Raw genomic sequence first — 20,693 nt, 5'->3', positions numbered from 1 at the left:
CAAGGTCTGCATTACGATTTCGGAATACGAGACCTGACTTGGTGGATATTTTGCGGGATGATGTTGCCGGTATGATAAAGTCTGGTTTTGAATTCATCTTTTGGAGCGTCGACACTGGATTATTCGTGATAGTAGCAGCATTGGTATGCGCAGGAAGTGGTGGCGGTTGTTGATTCTCCTTTGGTATCTGAAATCGTAATGTAGGTTTACGTCTTATCGGTGTGACTGGTTTCACTGCAGCAGCAGCCTTGACCTTTTTCTGCGGCTTAACAGGCACTATCTCCTGCTTACTAGTATTAGGATGCTCTAATACAGCAATGTCCTCCTCGTTCTGTATCAGATCTAGCACTTGATCGTCATTCAATGGATATATCTGTTGATGCACCTCCGTTTGCTTTCGTTCCTCATAGTTCTCGGCCTGCCAGCCAGTAGGCGGATACCATGCAATATTATGCGGTTGGTTGATGTTTGATTCTTGGTCGTGTGTCTTCCATACATTGTGATGTGGTGTTTGGTAGTGGTTGTGATGTCGCGCTTGATCGAGGATGTGTTGCTTCACTTGGTGTGGATCTATGGGGACTGGATTGTTGTTCTTGCCTAGTACGGCCAGTTCCAGCTTGATTAGTTCTCGTGCTCGTTTCAGTCTGGCCTCCATCTAATGAATTTGTTTGTTTGGTGTTGGTGTATATGAAGTATATGAATTGAAGCGATTGATTTCAGGTAAGAGGACGAGGATTCGAAACTGATTTAACACGTTATTGATATGTAATTCTTGTCTACGCTACGTACCTCTAACTTGTTTTCCTTCAATACCCTGTAGATCAGAAAATGGTAAACGTCGACATGGATAAAGTGCATCAGGTCGTCGCGGATGCCATAAAAGCTCACTCTGCTGAGCTTGAGGACCTGAGTTTACAAGTACGGTGTCGTATTGTAGGCGCATTCACTTGCTAACTTTGTCATCAACGTAGATACATTCAAAACCCGAACTAGCTTTCGAAGAACATTTCGCGCACGATCTTCTCACTACTTATCTACAAGGTCAAGGCTTCATCGTCACGAAGAATGCATGCTGTCTGAAGACTGCCTTCATTGCAGAATACACACCCGAAAAACATCACGACAAGGAGCTCCTAACGATCGCGTTTTTGTCGGAATATGATGCGCTCCCAGTCATAGGACACGCATGTGGACACAATTTGATTGCCATTGTTGGTATCGCTGCTGCATTGGGCTTCAAAGCTGCAATGGACGAATTCAAAATACCTGCTAGGGTAACATGTGTTGCAATACTCCCCAACGCACCATCTTTCTGACTCAACCACCAACTCTCTAGCTTAGAGTATATGGAACACCTGCTGAAGAAGCTGCTGGTGGCAAGATAAATATGATTGACTATGGTGCTTTCAAAGATGTAGATGTTGCGCTGATGGGTCACGGAGGCAACAAGAGTATCGTCTATTGCAATGCTCTTGCTATGCAGACCATACATGTGCACTACTATGGAATATCTGCTCATGGTCAGTTCGCTAGCATGAATCCGTTGGTTCGAGTTTCGAGGCTTTTTGTGGAGGGTTGGCACACTCAATGGATTCTGAATCTATCGCAATTTGCATACAGTTCCTATCTGAAGCCTGTTTTCCTTTTTTAGGAGCGGCTGCGCCGTGGGAGGGTATAAATGCGTTAGATGCCATCGTCACCGCCTATACCTCGATAAGTAATCTCCGGCAACAGACCCTCCCAACGAATCGGTAACTAAATCTTTTAAATAATCCGCTTCAATCCCTCACGCTTCTTGTTACAACTAGAATACATGGCGTCATTCACGAAGGAGGAGCCGCGCCAAATGTGATACCAAACTATACACGTGGCGAATGGTATATCAGAGCAAAGTATAGAGACGATTTAGAAGCCTTGAGGCCCCGAGTGCTGGCCTGCTTTGAGGCGGGTGCCAAAGCTACAGGATGCACTTACAAGGTTGAAATCGAAGAGCCATTTTATGATATCAAGGCCAACGATGCACTTTGCCAGATGTACACCAAGGTTCGTGCGGAGTGTTCGAGAACCTTTAGTCAAGCTGGGAACGTACTAACTTCTGAAAACTACGTAGTACGCAGAAAGGGAAGGTGTTGTGATGTCGTCAAAAGAGGTCCAACTCGCTTCTCTTCTGGGAAGTACCGACATGGGGAACGTAACATACGTCGTACCTGGTAAGGCCTTTCTAAATCCAAAAATGCTTGTTCAGGGCACTAAAGTGTATTATCTCTCAGGAATTCATCCAATTTTTGATATTGGCTGTACTTCGAACATTCATACCGAGTCCTTCAGGGAACATGCCAAAACTCCCGAAGCTCACGAAGCTGCACTCAAGTGTAGCCGAATACTTTCCATGACAGCTCTTGAATGTATAGCAGATCCTGTTGCCTTAGCCAATGTTCGAAAGGACTTTGGCAACAAATAGAGTTGTCGTTGGAATGCTGTCATTGGTTTTGGTTAGCGGATTGCTGTTTACTGATGTAAGTGTACGGTCTGCTGGAGATGGCCTTGGCCCACCTTGACTTTGGGGGAATGGGTGTTATGTATGTGGTTGTGGTCAGCGAATTGTTCACGCCAAACAAACTGACGGAACATGTAAGAGCTATGAAACTGTTCGTATTTTGAAATTCCGAGGTCACTGAGACTTCGCATTCGATTGAATGTGACTCGACAACAATGCGAAGAACGGTGACTGACCAAGTATATCACGTTCATGCAACACGGCCACCAACCAAAGTTCCACCACCAAATCCTTGCAACATGATGAATATGTTATAGATAAATTAGCGTGAAGCGACCGGCATTCACATCCATCAATGTGTGAAGCAAATCACCACCAGAATCACAATCACAATCAAGCATACAGCCACTTAAAGACACCTCGATGGAGAATAAAGATAGGATGACAGCGGCCTCTGCCGCGTCATTGGTTAGCAGCTTGCTCCTTTCCTCGAAAGGCAAGAGCAATGTTCAAGACGAGTCCATATTCGGGTCATCGGATTTCCTGGATGGCGATGCCACTGGCGAAAATGCAAGCCAGACTGTCGCTTCAAATAAGGTATTCTTCTGCATTCAGCTGGGATCTGCTGTTGTCTTGTTCTGTTTTGAATGCATTCGGACTGTGGACAAGCAAACATTGAACACATTGGTCACAATATATTAGGCCTTGTTTCTGACCCCAACGCCGGAAGGATTGGAGCAGATCAAGACTTCGTTGCATTCTAGAATGGAAGAAGGACAAGGAGAATTCGTATTGGAAATCGGACTAGATGGTAAGCCAAACTACTGATTGCAAGACTTGCAACGTGTACGCTTACGCAACCTTCTTATCGCTCGTATAGACGAGGGCCGTTCGCTAGACTTGACCGATGACGAATTCAACCAATATGTCGACACGGTTTCCAAAACTTGTACTCTGCTCAACGCTACAGTCACGATATTACATCGGCGACACACCCCTCTATTACCAACATCCAGTACTGCAGCAATTATTGCTGCTTTGACAGATGTACCTCCGGAAACTCCAGCGCCGGTTACCGCACCACCGTCTCCGTACAACTATGCTCATTTGTTGGTTCGTCAGAATCCGGGCCGTGTAGAGGATTTGTTAGAGTTACGAGTTGCTGTGGTTGGAAATGTTGATGCTGGTCAGTGCTTGTCGTTTTGTGCTTGTTTTTTATGACGCATAACGCACGCTTGTATTGATTTTCAGGAAAATCTACGTTACTCGGCGTCCTCACCAAAGACTTGTTGGACGATGGTCGTGGTAAAGCCCGTGTGAATCTCTTTCGTCACAAACACGAAATCGAATCAGGCCGAACGTCCTCTGTTGGAATGGAAATCATGGGATTTGATTCCAAGGGACGAGTACTGACGCCATCGTCTATTGGACGTGCAAAGATTACTTGGGAAGATGTTTGTACCGCAGGGTCCAAGGTTTTGTCTTTTATTGATCTTGCCGGGCACGAAAGGTATCTCAAGACGACGGTGTTTGGGATGACGGGTTGTGCACCTGATTTCGTCATGTAAGGAGCGATTACAACAGTTATTTACTTCGAGGCTATTTACTTCTAATAAGTCGCTCATTCCATTTTATTCATGGCTTCCAGGTTGCTTGTTGGATCGAATAGCGGGATGATTGGGATGTCGAAAGAACACGTAAGTGTGTTTGCCGCCAGGCCTTTGTGGCATTGCTTCCTCTCTCCCATTTACCGAATCATCGTTTATGGTTTAGCTGGGGTTGGCTCTAGCATTACAAGTTCCTGTCTTTATTGTTGTCACAAAGATTGATATGGCTCCAAAGAATGTTCTTGAGGCCACGCTGCGGTAAAACAACAAAAACGAAATCGGAACAATTCTGCAACTGCGTTTGAGCTAATTTGTTTTGCTCCTCGTCTTCTTCTAGGCAACTGATAAAGATTCTAAAGTCATCTGGTTGTCGAAAGTTGCCGATGTTCATTAAAAAGACCGAGGATGTTCTCATGAGTGCAAATACGTTTGTTGGAGATCGGTAAGGATATTTTCGCAGTCCACTGTCTTTTGCTTCTCGGGCTTGCATTAACTTGAAATATTTCTCTATAGTGTCTGTCCCATTTTCCAAGTATCGAATGTTACGGGTGAAGGTTTGGACTTGTTGAAACTGTTCCTGAATATCTTGCAACCAAATGGGTATGTATGTTATGGTGGTGTTCCGTTGCCATAGCTACATTACAAAACTTACATTACTTATATTACTACATTACAAAACTAAAAAAATTGCTCAGACGTGGCAAATACCAAAAGGACCAACCCACTGAGTATTCTATTTCTGACCTCTTCAGTGTTCCCGGCGTAGGAACAGTTGTTTCGGGGTATGTATTGTTGATGTGTTGTAGTGTGAAATTGACATAAGAACTGACCACTCCAATACATCAGAACGGTTAATTCTGGTATCGTGCACGTCGGAGATACGTTACTACTCGGTCCAGACTCTGCAGGTCATTTCCAGCCTACTATTGTCAAGTCAATTCAGAGGAAGAGAGTCAACGTTCCCTGTGCATCAGCAGGGCAATCCGCAAGCTTTGCTTTGAAGAAGATCAAGAGAGCTGCTATACGAAAGGGTATGGTCATGCTGTCGAGGAATGCTGATGCCAAGGCGTTTTATGAGTTTGAGGCTGAGATTTTGGTAAGCAACAAAAGCGTATAGTGTATAACGCTATTGCTTTTGGATGACTGCTTAACTGATACGCACATTTTGGAAACGCACAGGTGTTGTACCATTCCTCGACGATAACGCCTCGATATCAGGCAATGCTACACTGTGGTGGTATACATCAGACTACGAAGGTTGTTGGTATTGATAGGCCTCTGTTACGGACTGGTGATAGAGCTTTGGTTCAATTCAGGCATGTAGTCACATCACGTCGTGGATCAATTCCGCCTTCATTTGCATGTTAGTATGCACTTTTTGTCTCACCACTGAAACTACAATAGGTTTCTGATGCGACCTGAATTCATGAAGGTTGGCACAAGACTACTATTCCGTGAAGGACGAACGAAAGGTGTCGGTAAAGTCGTGAGACTCATACCTGAAGCAGAGTCATCGGAAGCTCTAAAGAAGGCCGCTCTCTTACCAAACCCGATAACGAATAAACCGCCAAATCATCCACCTCATCCGCCATTCAGTGCAACAGCGTCTCAATCATCTGTCGCTCCTCCGTTGGTTGATAAGAGGAAGCAGATATCGAAAGCTGCTGCTGCTTGAGTATATTGAACAGTCAGAATAGTAGTCCCTTTACTTGTCTTTTTAGTTTTTTGGAAGGACGTAGCATTTTTATAGTTAGTAGCAATATATTTGCTTACAAGAACCTTGTCTGTTTGAAGAAGATGTATACTGTTTACCGCCGAAGTTGTGTTGAATCGAATAGTGGGGTGATTGTGATGTCGAAAGAACACGTAAGTGTGAAACAGCAGCGTTTTTTTGCCGGCTCGCTTACTCTTGTTGTTTGTTTTGTAGGTGGTCTGGCTCCATCAATACCAATCCATGTCGTTTTCGTTACGATTGTCACAAAGACCGGGTTGTCTGCAAATAATGTAGTGAAGGCCTCGCCGTGGTACCCACAAAAACAGCAAACAAGTGGCAGGACTTCTAACAAGCAGCGTGAGCTAGTTCTAACACTCTTCATTCTTGGACAAGTGGTAAATTCTCAATTCAGCTGGTTGTCGAAAATTGCCAATATTTATCAAGAGGTCGGTCGGGATGTGTTGCAAACGCAAAGTACCCTTTTTGAAGATCAGTATTCGTATACATTTTGGGGAACTTGTGTCTTCTTTTTGTGTTGAGTTGAGCCCAACCTTCCTTATCCAAGTATCTTCCAAAGGCGGCAAGGACAAAACAGATCTGCCAATGGAGTATACACAACTGGCGCGTCCTCTTGTCCCTGCCGTTGATACGTTCGCCTCAGGATATGGAATGTTTGAGAGGTGAACTTTAATGAAATGACCCAAAACGAGATTCGAATATTTTAGTAACAGAACGGGCAATTCTGGCATAGTACACGTTGGAGATACGTTGCTACTTGATCGAGACTTTCCAGGTCTTTTCCAGAGGAACAAAGTCAACATTCCTCACACTTGCAGGGTAATCCGCGAGGCTTTGCTTGGGAGATGATCAAGAGAAATAGGTCATGCTCACTAAGAATGCTGATGCGAATTTATGGGTCTGTGGCTGAGGAATGAGGTACGCAAAAAACCAGATTCCGCATCCCGAATCCTTTCGTTGCTCATCACTCTTGCCTTGAACATGCCTCTATAGGTCATTTACGATTCCTCAACTAGAGATCCCCATACCCTTCAATTGTGGATGACTTTGCCTTCTTCTCCTGTCGGTGATTAGATGGGTTTTTTTTCTCTCTCTCCTCGCATAAGTTTCTAATTCTCCCTGATTTGGTGATAGCAATGCAATGCAATAAAATCAAAAGCAATCAGCTGGATGAGGATGATACCAATCTTTTTATTCTATGAGCGTCTGGTTGTGCTTTTTGCAGTGTGCGGTTTGTCAATGTGCAAATTATACAAATCATATTATACAATCAGGTGTTATAATAACCTCCCCTTTTGTCGTTTCCCTCTTTTTTATACAAACAATTTCATACAAAAAACAACCCGAATGTTCATAAATACCCTACTTCCTCCTCCTCCATTTCCTCTCTGTCTTTACTCTTTGATCATCCCACAATGGCGTTAAAAGTCAACGTACCAACATCAAACAGAGTTTCCACTTCAGCTGAATCACCACGACGAATGTAAACGACATTTCGAGACACTTTTTCGGCATAAACAATCTTGCCACCAAATGAAAGGCAGCCAGCAATTGTTGCGCCAGCAGTATGATACAGTTTGTCGGAGTTTGGTGGTTTTGTTGCGTATAGTTCCATTGCGTAAGAGTATTTTGAGATGTCCTGTTATGTGGGTGGTGTTTGAGATGAGAGGCAAAAGAAGCACTGTATGGACTTAAACAGCCATACCTCCATGACGAATGGGAAGCGTTGAATCTTGCCACTTGGCATGACAATCAGAACTGATAAACCAAATGTTTGAGTGAACGAGACGACTTGACTACCTAAAAGAAACAATAATGGAGAAGAAAGCGTTAGCAAAAACAAACTGCGATTTTCTGCAGAAAATATACCTTGACGTATCAACTCCAAGAACCGACCAGAATCTTGTCCATCATTTCCCAACAATGCAAGATCGTTCCCCTTCAAAACTTTGTGTGGTGGTGGCGATGAAGCAGATCCAAAAGTTGAAGTTGATGTTGGATTGACAGCAGGTGTCATTGATACAGTTGGTGCAGCACACATAAATGGTGATGGAGTCACGACCGGCGTGACAGCACTTGCAGATGATGATTCTTCTGTTTTGACAAGTCGAGCAGCACTACCACTATTATTACTATCATCAGTCTTTTGCCTTTTCTGTTTTCGCTGCATGACTTGCTGCGACGGCTTCTTATCATTCACAACAACTGGAGTAGGATCATCATCACTGCTATCAGTACGTTGGTTCTTGCTGTTCTTCTTTCTCTTTTGTGGTGTGTTGTTTGTTGGAGTTTGTTTGCTGTCAGGTGATGACGATGATGTGGCAGCGGCGTGTGATTCGGACTTGGTCGAGTTTACTATACTAGCAGGACGATGATCATGATGAGGACGTAGATCATCGTCGACCATTGCATCGTCTGATTCCGGGTCAAGAGCTGGCTCCGATGATGATGGCTCGAGGGGTGATGATGATGCCAGATGGACACGGTTACGATCGGATCGTAAGTAGGACATCAGCAGTTCATGGCTGATGTTTGTATATGTATCTACACGGTGAAATATGGATCAGTTTTCCGAAAAGTACAACTTGTCAAAACATGCTCCCAAAAACGTCGACATGTGCCAGATGTTGATGTACATTCAAGTGAATCAGTGGAGACCGTGACGCTGTAGTCTACAAGCACATATGAAAAATTAGATTACTGGCATTTTAATCATAAAACATCAAACGACAACTAACTCTTTCGAAATTTGCCAGACGAAGAGGCATTTTCATGATATTCAGTGATCTTGCCATTTGCTTCCATACTCTCGGAGAATGAGACTCTAGTTCGAGGCATTGCATCTACAATTGCTAATAAATTACAACCATGTATTTGTTTCTAAAAATTTAGGTTTGAGGTCGTGACTTCTGAGCGGATGAGGCAAGACTTTGACAGGCGTCAGAATTGTTTTATGACTTATATACGTGTATACGCTCATATCCTAGTTCTTTCATCCAACAAGACACGTCCTTGTTGAATGACTCTGGTCCGCAGATCATGACAACATAATCAAGCACCCCGTCTTCATTAACCCTAATAGTAGACTCATTTTCCAGATCCAGAACAGCGGGAAGCAACAATTCAAGAGTCTGTCGTGTGAGACGTTGTCCGTATGGAAGTTTCAAGTTTGGAATCCGTTGGTGTTTAGATATGTGCTTTGGAAAACTGAGTGTTAGCTCAAGCAAAAGCTCCCATACACTAAAGTATGGTTACCTTGGATATAACATAATTCGCAGCGATACGTCCTGCACTACGACGTGCAATAGTATCAATATCTTTTCTCAACCACAAATCTTCGACTGTCCGTGCTGAATATATGAGCGTGCTTCGAGTTGGAAAGATGGGCTGTTTTGCTTCGATCGAGAGCAAGATTTGATAGAATGGCGTTATGCCTGAGCCTCCAGCAATCAATATAATGTGCCGAGCCTATTGTGGGACGTGCGTTTGTGTTTGCGAGGGAAAAAAAAACGCCCAGTTTATGGCTGAAATGTGTCACAAGCAATTTGCAACTCACCATGCCAGGAGTATACGTAACTTCATCTATAGGATCTATAGGACCTCTCATATCCACAGTCGATCCAGGCTTCAGCGATTCAAGCAAATGAGACATTTTGCCACTAGGATACAATTTTACCATCAGATCAAATCTCCCAAACACATGAGGATGGGTAGTTGGGGTATACGGTCGTGTTACAGATTCACCATTCTCAGCATGTAATCTACAACAAAACAATTCATTCAGCAAACCACGTCATCTTCTCTGTTTGCAGGCAAAGTTACCTGCAAAGCAAGTGCTGGCTTGCTGACAGATTGAGGCGACGTTCAATACGCAGGACGGGATCTGGCGGAACTTGTCCCACAATATGTAATCCACAACTTCCAACTCTTAAAACCTCAGTAATCGTAAAAGGCCTGTACTCCTTTGCAACCAGCACGACTTCTGCATTGTTTGACAACAGCTCGTCATCTGACGCCTTGTTGATTAGCACGAAATCTCCTAGATCTTCAACAGAAACGAGCCTTCTCTTTAGCTCATCGTTAAGAGTTTGGGTGTTGCGATTGTAAACATCCACCTCGTCCCGAAACACGTCGTAGACACATGGAGTGCAACCTGAAACAAAGGATATGAATTCTATCGATGGAGTGAGAAAGATTTGCGTGCTTTCACCTGTTCCACAACATTGATCAGGAGCTGGCTTGATGGGCTGCAAACACGGTCTGATTTCCCATGCGTCATCACGTCGATAGACACCAGGAGCGAGAGCTGGATCAAAAACACGTCGCGACCGTGCTTTAACCTCCACTAGCCGTTGTTTGAAAAGGGCGATTGCATCGTCGGCCGACATTCAAACTCCAGTCGTCCCAAAAGCGTCGACAGCCTGTGAAACAAGGATGGATAGAATGTCAGAAACCACTGATAAAGCTTCCCAAAGTGACTCTATAAGTCACATACACACTCTCTTACGCTCACAATCCTTCCTCACAGAGATTCCACACCCAAAAATAATTTACAGTCTGATACAACACGTATTAGCAAGAATCGACTTCTTAACCGACCAAGATTTCTTGACTTCCGCTCACCAATCAACAGATATACTCGTCGACTGTGATGTCTTCATAAACGCCGTGCATCAGAAATCGCAACATTTGGTAGACGAATCGGACGCTGAGGTTGCTACTGCTCTGAAAACACGGATTGAGGCATTGAAGAGTCGGTTAAATGATCATCATGAATGGCTTCTTTGTAATAGTAGTGGCGATATCGCTGATGGTGAAGATGTTGGTGTCAAGGACGAGCAACAGAGTGGTGTAGCAAATGCGAGGGTTCCAGATCAACTGATACTGACTGAAGAGGAGGTCAAATTACGTGTACGAACGACGGTATCAACTGCTCAAGTTACAGTAGCTGATGTGGTGAGTGTTGGAACGAAATACCTTTATGCCTCCAACTATTCATCCTTGCACTGTAAATGGCGTGTCGATAATCAACAATAAATCATCACCTATAGATCTCACAAAACGACACTACAAAGCTCTACACCGCAAACCAACTCGTCACCTTTTTCGAAATCGAATTAAAGGGCGTTACACTATCAAACGATAAAGAGAGTCATCAGTTATTGGACGCAACCATCGCTGAGCTCCAAATCAAAGTCCTGGATGGTCTCGCTGGTGAACACCGTGAAGAAAGAAGGACCTTGAATCGTCGGTTGGATACATTGATGGCTAGATTATCATCTGCTTGAATGCAAAATAGATAGGACTTCATGGATAGATATTGAAGGCTAGATTAGCGTCTGCGTGAAGGCAAAATAGCTAGAACTCATAGGTAGAAGGACTCAAAAACTGTATATAATATCATGTTTTAGCTCGGGTATATACATATACATGTAAACACTTTTTAACATACTACTTAGACTGTGAATTGCAACTGCACTCCTCGAACAGTCTTGAGTTTCACTCCTCGATCAGAAACCCATTCAAAGGATACTTCCTCTAATACTGACGTGGGAGGTACGTTTGCTAGAAAAAAGTCCGTTGTCAGCAACAATGTGTCAACCAAAGTGTAAAGTTCAACGATACATACACTCAGCAGGTCCAACACTAAAAGTCCTAAACTGTCTCAATTGCACAACTCCTCCCACAACACCAGCTAATGCAGATGCGGCACCAAGCAAGCCTCCAGCAGGTTGCCAAAACCGTACACTGTTTTCTTCAACAGAGAAACTGGCTAAGAGTTTACCGTCCGACGAGAATGATACGGCACTGACGGGTTTTGTATGTCCCTGTGGAAAAGTGAAGAGATGAGCTGCGAGGCCAAAAAAATTCATCAATCTCATACAGTAGATTGAAACTATACCTCAAGAACTTGCATCCTCGTAGCAGTCCTCAAATCATACAAGACAATCGCACCATCAGGTCCACCAACCGTCAGCCTTTGACTTGTGCCATGGAATGACGCATTAGGATAAACATGGACTAATTCAGCTAGGGCTGCAGTAGCTGCTGGCAACAATGCTTCTCGGATGGTCGGGATATTTGGATCCAGTGATCGAACAATGGCTTCTGCAATCTTTGGTATGCTTCCATATAATATCAGAGGTTTCTACGATGCGGATAGCAAAAAAAAACCCATGTCAGCAATTTTAGGGAACGGGACATGGTTCTTAAACTCAAATGTTTTGAATACTCACCTTTGCCATAAACATCCCCAACAATCTCAACCCACCAGCTCGTTCAGCAGCAGTCTTGGCATGTCCCAAATCAAATACAATAGTACTAGCAAACAATCCAGGATTGGCTGTTGCAATCATCAATACAGATTGTCTTGCCAAAATAGCTAATTCTCGTGGTATCTGTTCACCACCACCACCATCACTTGGTGTACCAACACCACTACCAGGATTCCCACTTCCAGTATACGAACCTGTATTACTCGTACCACCACCAAGAACATTCATCACTCCTTTACGTTGCGGTGATGTGATTGCGCCCGGTATTGGTGGTATCAGTCCTGTAGATGCAACAACATGTCTAAATACCGCTGATCCGTTAACGTAGGGCTCCCATGTCGACCATCCACGACCAATGAGTTCAATAGCTGCAGCACGATATGCTGATTTGGCATCTTCGTGTATAAGTAAATCGAGAGATTGTGCGACGTCTTTGCATATTAAGACTGGTATAAGGCCTGGATTGTCGGATGTTATTATACCCAGGATGACGGCTGCTCGCATGTTGGTTTTCACTGGTTTCTTGTTGGATACCAATGTAGGAACTACTCGACGCGACGAAAAATGTGAGAACTGAACTGATCCCGCTCGTTCAAGAATGGATGACTTACGCAACGAATGCCAATACTGTATGATGCCATCACGTACATTCACATCCATCTTTGATACAGTAGATGCAAACAATGTGCGTGCAGCTTCCTGTACATCAACTGAAATGAAATAATGAGTGATTTGCATGCGTAAAGAAAATTACCTAAAAGGCTCTATAAAATTAGACTTACTTATTGGATCCTGCCAATACTTTGCCAAAAATGCAAAAGACGGAAAACAGAAACCGCTACCAATCCGTCCAGGCAATATTGCACCATAATATGTCAAAAGTGTACTGATTTCGCCTTCAAGACCTGAATTTTTAGATGACTTCAATCAATCAACTCGACTCAACAAAATACAGTAAAGAGAGTGATGATACCTTTGGTAGATAAGATTGAGCGTGCCACAGCCAAAATCTCAAGTAACTTCGCAGCTGAAATAGTCGGAGACGTCTTCCATAGTCGTTGCCCTGGCTGTTCATCTTTCATTGGAGCCATTATTGACAAGAATCCGTTGGCTCTGTGCCAAAAGAGAAACCAATCAACGTCAAAAACAAGATGTTTCTCGCATCCCTCTCGTTGAACTCACCCTCTAGTCCCAACACAAACACCATCTCTAGGTCTCTGCATTCCCAACTTGTCTCTGTACAATTCATCTATACCATCATCAACACCCCAAGAAGCCAAAGCCGAGAAACAAGCAAACACCAAATCATAATCTAGTGGGTTCCTGGGTGGCGCACTTGAATCTGATGCTGCATCATCGTTACCATTATTGACTGGTGACATGGCACTAATCATGTTTCTGGATTTATTTGGTGATGGTGGATTGTTTCGTGATGCTCCTGATCGTGGTAGTATAGCAGGAGAATTTAAAAAGGAGTCCTTGGAGGTGCTGCGTTGTGGAGATGATGGGGGAGGACTGAGAGTTCTCGTGGTGGTATTCATGTCGGATATCAAACGTTTGGTGTTGAAAAGGAAGAGAGTCAATGGCGGTGGTGCTAATTAACGAAACAAGAAGATTGTCAACAAAGCCAAATTCAACTGGCGAGATTTGACTCACATTCTATCGTGGTAAATAATGGAATGGTACATGCTATTTGCCGAACATTTGCAGCCAAGTACTCTTCTCCAGGTGCTCGACAACTAGCAATAGGAGTGGTGAGAACACCAAAAAAAACATGTAAACATGAGCGTCTATTCAACTCACTTGACTTTAGCATCACAAGCAGCAATAGCACTTAGAGCACTCTCGGCTTCTAAAATACGTTCACAAACACCAGTCAAAGCATTAAACACCAACACATTCCCATTTTCTTGCTCGAAAAGTATGAAATCATCAGCTTTTCGAAAATGTATGGCCAACAGTCCATTGGTCCGTGATAAGGGACTATGAGACTGCTCTCGTCCAAATCCAGGGAATCGACAAAATACTTGAGGTGATGATGGTTTAAACAATGAAAATGATTTGGTGATGTGTGATACAGACATGAATGTATAGCTTGTTGATGGTGACAAGGTTTCTGGTGGGATGGTGATGATGCTAGTTACAGGGGATGAATGCGATATATATACAGTGGGTTTGGCCGTGGGTTGTCTAAGCGTGATAAAATGAAGTTAGTCAATCGTCTTGGATGTTCCTGGACACCTAGAGTGCTTTTTTGTTGTTACCACTTACTCTAGATCCCACACTCTAACAGAACAATCAGCACTTCCAGATATCAGATACCGTCTGCCGTCACATTGGCTTGGTGAAGGAGCCAATAGACTCGTCACTTTTGCAGTGTGTCCAGTCAGTGTTGCCACGTCTGGCAATGAGTTGACGTCATTGACGTTATGGAAGAATGGCGTTGATAATGGCATGATTCGTATTGAGCCGTCGACTAAGAAGAAAGTCGTGATAGTGTAAGACGCATATTTCGTGAATTTTTTTTTGTTCAAGACAAATCGGTTTACCATAACCAACTGCTAAATGATGATCTTGAATGGGCGTCGCTATCGACATCGACAGGGAATTTTCCAGTTTTTGCAATGGCCATGAGTCAGCAAGATTCCATTCTGAATTGTTGGAAAGTGAGTCGTAACGCGATAAAAAGGACGTTGCTGATATGCATACACACCTTTCGAAGGTTTCACCACCATTTTAGTATTTCTATCAGATCGAGGAGATTTGGCAACTCCTATATCTATCAACTCCTTTCCGGAAATAGAAGCCCAAAATGTCCATTGAGTCACAGTTCCGTCACGTTGGAACGATGCAAGATAATGAGTTGGCTGTGACAAGCATGGAGGTATGTAAATTACAGTGGCAGCTCGCGAAGGTGATGTGGTGGATGAGGAGTCCAGTGAATGTGAAAAGGAGGCCAAAAGGGTTGTCGCACTGCAAACGAACGATGGTTAACCTCTGGTTTGACAGCATTCGACGGTACTTGATACACTGCTAGCATCGACACCAACATTCTTTCCGAGGACTTACCGATAAGTCAAATAGTCTTGTGCACCAGGTACGAGACGTGAACAATATGAAGCTGCAGCACCATCTGAAAACAACACGATAGACGATGGAGGCACCTCCTTTATAGCAGAATGCTTAATCTCTGACTCTGGACCTATATAAAACAAGAAGGCGCTTCCAGCCTATATTAAGAAATCGTGGTGAGTGAATCCATCGCACATAATGTGATCTGCAAGGTCCACTTGTTGCCCAAAAAGCTCACCATCGTCCATAACAGTATAGTTCTCGCAGACATGAATCTGGATCCAGCCCACGCCTGCCCATGCTCTTGAGCCTTGTCGAGTCTAGCCAGAAACGTTGGTCCAGACTTGCCCAAAACATACAACATGCAGACATTTCGATGCAGTATGCTCATGAGGTTTTTATCGAATACGTTTGTCTCTATGCCAATGCTTGGAAGAGAAGTTCCAAAGTCCAGCTTGGTGGGTTTGGTATCTAATTGTGTTTGAATGTCGAGTTTGGATTCGTCGAGGATTGTGCTTGAATGTAGAGTGCCGTCGTATGTAATTATGTTTAGTTTTTCAACTCCTCTGGTCTCTAAGTGTTGCTTTGGAGTATTAGTATGTGTGGACTCGACCATCAAAACAACATTAGTGGTTTTTTTGCCTGTTGGATATAATGTCATGCAAGCCGTCCAATCGTCAAACACGTTACATGATTTGATGACCTACATCCAAAAGCAGAATTCGTTAGAGATCTACGAAATTACGTTAGTATGAAGCAAAGAACTTGCGTCGAGTGTTGAAGCGTCCAAGATATTCACGTTTGTTGAATGACCCGCACAAACAAAGTATGCATTTGACGACGTCATCTAAAAATATAACAAAATGAGTTCCCGACGTCTCTCTTTCATGGAAACACAACATGGTCCAACCTTGAGACAAGTAATGCTTCCATTGAGAGCCCTAACGTTTGTTTGCAAGCATCTCCCGTCAGCCAAATCCCACATGGCGACTAGACCCACTTCGTCGCCCGTTACGAGTACATTTTCACGCGTTACGACGCCATCGACTTCGAGACGACATAGCACGAGAGTAGTGATTCGTGCGCAATGTCCAATTAAAAATAGATTGGGTGCAATCTACAAGGGTGAGAGAGTGGGTCAATGGATCGCGTAGAGAAGTGCTATAGAATATTGGTAGTAATTATGAGCCTACAGATAGCTGTTGATTTGTATTTGTTGAGTTTGGATGTAATAGCTTGAACAAGCAAATCCAGCCCGCATCCGTGGCAGACACCAGAGTATCCGACAGCTGACTCGTGGTGCCTATAGTATATGACAGGGCAGGCGCTCCATTCCAGCATCCTACTGCGGACAACAGTGAGCTCATTGTTTGATGGAATGTCTGGTCTATTGTACTTTGACGAACTGACACGGTGACGACTACAAGAAAGGTCTCTGATGTATATTATATGGTCAAGAATTGATTTAGGATACATTTCTGGAGTCTTAAACGTGTCAGATCCGCTCAAGCAAACACGAAGAGAGAACTACATTTCCATATTTCCATCGCGTTTAATAACATAAAGAGATTTCATATGAAAGTTGAACGCGTAAATTTGGTAAACTTTGACTTTGACACAGGTTGATACTTTTCGTCATGGGATCCCGTCCGTTGTCAATCGTCAAAAGTTGAACGTCAAAACAACTTGCCAAAATTAGTCAACTTACTTGGAACTAAACAAGGGCAAGTTTGCTATTGGTGTCCTGTGTATGGTACCTGAAATCTCACGCGCATTGGAGTCACAGCTCTAGGTCCTCTATATTTGTCAACAACAAAGTTTGCATTTTACAGTCAAAAGCATCACATTGCCTCAAGGACACCGCACCTACAATGTCTCCTGCTCTGGGAGCAAACAACGATGATAAATCATCGCAATACACGTTCGTAAACCTGCCTCATCCCAGAGCTCGCCAAACAAGAACATACCATCTGGTACTCAGGCAGCAACCAAAACATTCTCGCATGTGTGGCTTTGGGGAGAAAGGTATCGAGTTGCATACAGTACATTCAACCCTTCCATATCGCCCCGTTGACCCTCATCGCATTATGCTTGTTCACTTAGTCGACCGACGACCTGTCGATCCACCTCCTATCGTTCAACTGGAAATACAAGATGCTTCCACTAACGACGAAAAGTACTACTTCCCTTGTCATTACATATAGCTGGAAACCAAATCTAACCTTCTTGGCCCATTCAACTTAGCGCATACTTGTACAATCCATACTACTTCATGTATGCGTCACTTGTCTCGCCCGACTCGGAAGAGGAGCTACACTTGTTACGCGATGGCAAAACTAGATCCACTACTGGCTCCATTGTATCGTCCTTGTATCGCTTAAAGGACGTTGATAGCAAAGATGGAGGGTTTTTCGTGTTTCCGGATCTAAGTGTCAGAATGGAAGGAGCATATAGGCTCAAATTCTCGCTCTTTGAAATCATTGCTGCTGAAATATTTTATTGTGCCAGTATAATATCGGATATATTCAGTATGTTTGTGGTAGTGGAAGGTGCATGATAGTACTCTAACTGTGTCGTTTTTTGCTATAGATGTATATCCAGCGAAAAAGTTTCCTGGTATGGAAGAATCAACGTTATTGTCGAGGGCTTTTGCAGAACAGGGGCTCAAAATCCGAATTCGAAAGGAACTTCGTATGAGAAAGTACGTGATTTCACAAGTCAATCTGCCGAAAGCAAGCTCACAAACATATTCTCAGGGGTAACAAGAGAGAGCCGTCTGAAAGAGACGAGAGCCCTGTGGCTAAGAAGAAGAGTAGGAAAAAGGGTGGTGCAGCAAACGAGTCTGATGGAGGTAGTGAATCAGACGATGAACTGGAAGACATGGCACCATATACCTATGATACGTCCCAGCCACGTGGACTATCTGCAAAGAGTAGTGGTAGTGATGATCCTCGCTTCCATAAAATGGTAAATGCCTTCCTAGGTCCAAAAGCTCAGGATCCTTCGATGGTAAACGAACAGAAACAACAGCAACAACAAGTACTGTATCATCCAGTATATACGACCCAAGCATCCAATGCTTCCATTCCTGCTGGATATCCTGCATCGACCATCTATCCTCAGAATTATCCGCCGTCATCATATCCAGCCTCAACTGGTTATCCACCTTCAGCTGGTTATCATTCTACTGTAGTAGCATATCCTCTGCGTGCTAGTACAACAGCCGCCTATTATGAACCCTCACTCTATTCATATGGACATCCAAACGGTGTGCCATCAACGACAATGCCACCATCAAACCAAACTATATACAACCAGTATTATAGCAACGAGACTGCGAATATGGGTAATGGACAAGTCGGTAATGTTCATCCATCGGGGCAAGGACCACCAACAGGTTACCACGCGGAAGAGTATCCCGTGTTTGATTCTAGGTCTGGACCATATACTACAACGAGTTATGCATCTCTGCAAGCTCGTCCCACAGCTTATACATATATGACAGGATTTGATGATCGCGCTCTACCAGAACATGGACATCACATGTCTACTCAACAACAGCAGCAACAACCTGTAGCACATGCTGCTCAAAGTCCAATATCACCAATGCCAATCCCGATGCACGGACCACCGAAATATGGAGTCTCGCCTGTCCCACCAACTCTATTGTCTCAATCCGGACCTCCATACTCAAACTATAGTGCCGACCAACTATCATATCCATCTCCAGTGACTAGTTCAGGTCAACCACAATCAGGTGGCGGTCCACCACTACCAGGATCATCAGTAAACATGAATCCAGGATCTGGTGCTAGTGCTGGTGGCGGTAATATACGCGGTGGAGTGCAATACGCCAGTCAACCACAACAATACTACAGTTATTCGAATCCACCTGCTAGTCTGCCTCCTCCCGCCCCGCAAACAGGCCGTGGATCGTATCCTGCATATAATACTGCCTCAGAAATGTCCTTGCCTCCTCATCCGAGCTCTATTGCACGATTGTCGGAAGGTGGGATGCCTGGATATTCGTCAGGATATTCGTATGGTGCTCCGCCGAACGCTACTCCACAGCAACAACAGATGCAGCAGCAGCAAATGCACCAACAGCATCAGCAAGAGCAGCAGTCAGTATCACCGGATGGGTTTAAACTGGCCCCGATAATTCAATCAACGCTACCAAACAGTGGTAGTGGGCAACAGGATCCGAATCAAAGATGAACAGTGAAGTGTAATAATATATATTTTTAAAGTTTAGCTAAGCAGGGTGGTTAGCAGTAAGGGTATAGTTTTGGTCTTTTATTAACGGTACGCAAACACAAAAAGCACGATTAAAGTAATATTGTTTCTAGCACTTGTATAGCAAATTGTCCAATTTTATTCAAACAAGAAATATTTAGCTTACATTGGTGAGACTGGTTTGATAACGTGTTGGTGTGTGGGCGTTATGTCTTGACCACAAACCACACGTGAAAAAATCAAAACTTCACAGCTTTTTCATTCAAACCCAACAACTTTTACCAACCTAGGGAGACGAAACATATCTGGACGCTCTGGACGAGTGACTGCATAATGCCACCAAAGCGACAATTCAATCCGCAAGTCCGTCGCCATACATTCGCTGGAGACACTTACGATGCCCTAGTTGGACTGTTTTCTCCATCAAAGAACAATAGAGGTTCACCGCAATTTTACGGTATAATATTTGAGCACTATTAACTATTTTTTCTCTTACATGTTAGTCCGACAATCAGAATCAACCGGATTCCTTTCCTCATCATCAGACAAACACGATCCAGCCAACCACACCATCAACCTCAATCTAGACACCACTCCCACCTCACAACAACCACGCCGCTCATCAATATTCAGATTCCGAAACTCGCCCTCCCCAATCCCCGAACTCGAACAATGGAAACAGGAACGTCGAACATCGATATACGTAAAAGTCGCATCCAAATATGAACGCGACCGCAGAGGATGCTGTGGAATCCTCTTGTGTATCCTTCTGATCCTGCTTGCGATATTCTTGGCTGTGCTGATACCTGTGCTGCTTACGGTTGAGGCTAGGAGGCAGAGTGTGATGGATGGTACGAGTGGGTTGGCCGGGCTGCCTGCCATCAGTCCGAATCCGTCGCCTATTCTTGCTAGTACGATGAGTGTGAGGGGATCCACGACGATGACGGTTTCGATGGCCGCTAGTCAGGTTGCAAGTGCTGTTGCAAGTGGTATGGCTGTTTCGAGTGCTGTTGGTGCTCCTGTTCCATCAACCGCTATGCCAAGTACCACATCCATGATTCCTGCTCCTACCTCCGTGGTTATTTCACCGTCATCATCATTTAACCGCTCTACCACCATTCCAATCCTCGCAATCCCGTCAACGACAACAACAGTTCCAATAGTCGCAATACCTTCGACAACAACTTCAGCAATTCCAAGCCCCACATCATCACCACCATGTGACGCATCCACACTAACTCCCCTCCAATTCTACAAGCAAGTTTGCCCCTCAT

General features: G+C 44.0%; 5 protein-coding genes across 5 annotated transcripts; 3 read left to right on the top strand and 2 right to left on the bottom strand.

Moving 5' to 3' along the window:
- Positions 1-828: 828 nt before the first annotated feature.
- On the top strand, positions 829-2,461 carry SmJEL517_g01420 (uncharacterized protein; the record flags this gene model as incomplete). Its single annotated transcript, XM_031167348.1, has 7 exons — positions 829-918; positions 972-1,274; positions 1,337-1,520; positions 1,652-1,751; positions 1,809-2,043; positions 2,111-2,210; positions 2,271-2,461. The coding sequence occupies 7 exons, from the start codon at positions 829-831 to the stop codon at positions 2,459-2,461; spliced, it is 1,203 nt and encodes a 400-aa protein (XP_031026605.1).
- Positions 2,462-2,938: 477 nt separating this feature from the next.
- Positions 2,939-5,779, top strand: SmJEL517_g01419 (uncharacterized protein; the record flags this gene model as incomplete). The annotated part of the gene is made up of 12 exons (XM_031167347.1): positions 2,939-3,094; positions 3,200-3,308; positions 3,378-3,683; positions 3,749-4,061; positions 4,146-4,194; positions 4,271-4,362; positions 4,442-4,546; positions 4,618-4,704; positions 4,800-4,886; positions 4,951-5,200; positions 5,284-5,384; positions 5,509-5,779. 12 exons carry the CDS (start codon positions 2,939-2,941, stop codon positions 5,777-5,779), a joined length of 1,926 nt encoding a protein of 641 aa, XP_031026468.1.
- Positions 5,780-7,241: 1,462 nt separating this feature from the next.
- SmJEL517_g01418 (uncharacterized protein) lies at positions 7,242-10,224 on the bottom strand (the record flags this gene model as incomplete). Its single annotated transcript, XM_031167346.1, has 9 exons — positions 7,242-7,475; positions 7,542-7,636; positions 7,706-8,380; positions 8,473-8,508; positions 8,575-8,716; positions 8,803-9,033; positions 9,092-9,304; positions 9,393-9,597; positions 9,659-10,224. 9 exons carry the CDS (start codon positions 10,222-10,224, stop codon positions 7,242-7,244), a joined length of 2,397 nt encoding a protein of 798 aa, XP_031026469.1.
- A 1,067-nt stretch (positions 10,225-11,291) lies between these two features.
- SmJEL517_g01417 (uncharacterized protein) lies at positions 11,292-16,550 on the bottom strand (the record flags this gene model as incomplete). The annotated part of the gene is made up of 18 exons (XM_031167345.1): positions 11,292-11,401; positions 11,466-11,664; positions 11,739-11,984; positions 12,073-12,656; positions 12,723-12,821; positions 12,894-13,016; positions 13,085-13,224; positions 13,294-13,705; positions 13,768-13,850; positions 13,915-14,301; positions 14,383-14,587; positions 14,661-14,762; positions 14,825-15,084; positions 15,181-15,341; positions 15,422-15,886; positions 15,983-16,030; positions 16,094-16,300; positions 16,377-16,550. 18 exons carry the CDS (start codon positions 16,548-16,550, stop codon positions 11,292-11,294), a joined length of 4,005 nt encoding a protein of 1,334 aa, XP_031026464.1.
- Positions 16,551-17,054: 504 nt separating this feature from the next.
- SmJEL517_g01416 (uncharacterized protein) lies at positions 17,055-19,401 on the top strand (the record flags this gene model as incomplete). Its single annotated transcript, XM_031167344.1, has 5 exons — positions 17,055-17,208; positions 17,287-17,359; positions 17,428-17,711; positions 17,773-17,884; positions 17,940-19,401. The coding sequence occupies 5 exons, from the start codon at positions 17,055-17,057 to the stop codon at positions 19,399-19,401; spliced, it is 2,085 nt and encodes a 694-aa protein (XP_031026465.1).
- Between the last annotated feature and the right edge of the window lie 1,292 nt (positions 19,402-20,693).

Source organism: Synchytrium microbalum (assembly GCF_006535985.1).
Source record: "Synchytrium microbalum strain JEL517 chromosome Unknown SmJEL517_scf0005, whole genome shotgun sequence".
NCBI lineage: Eukaryota > Fungi > Chytridiomycota > Chytridiomycetes > Synchytriales > Synchytriaceae > Synchytrium > Synchytrium microbalum.
The sequence above is the reverse complement of the archived record's forward strand: the minus strand, read 5'-3'. Positions and strand labels throughout refer to the sequence as shown.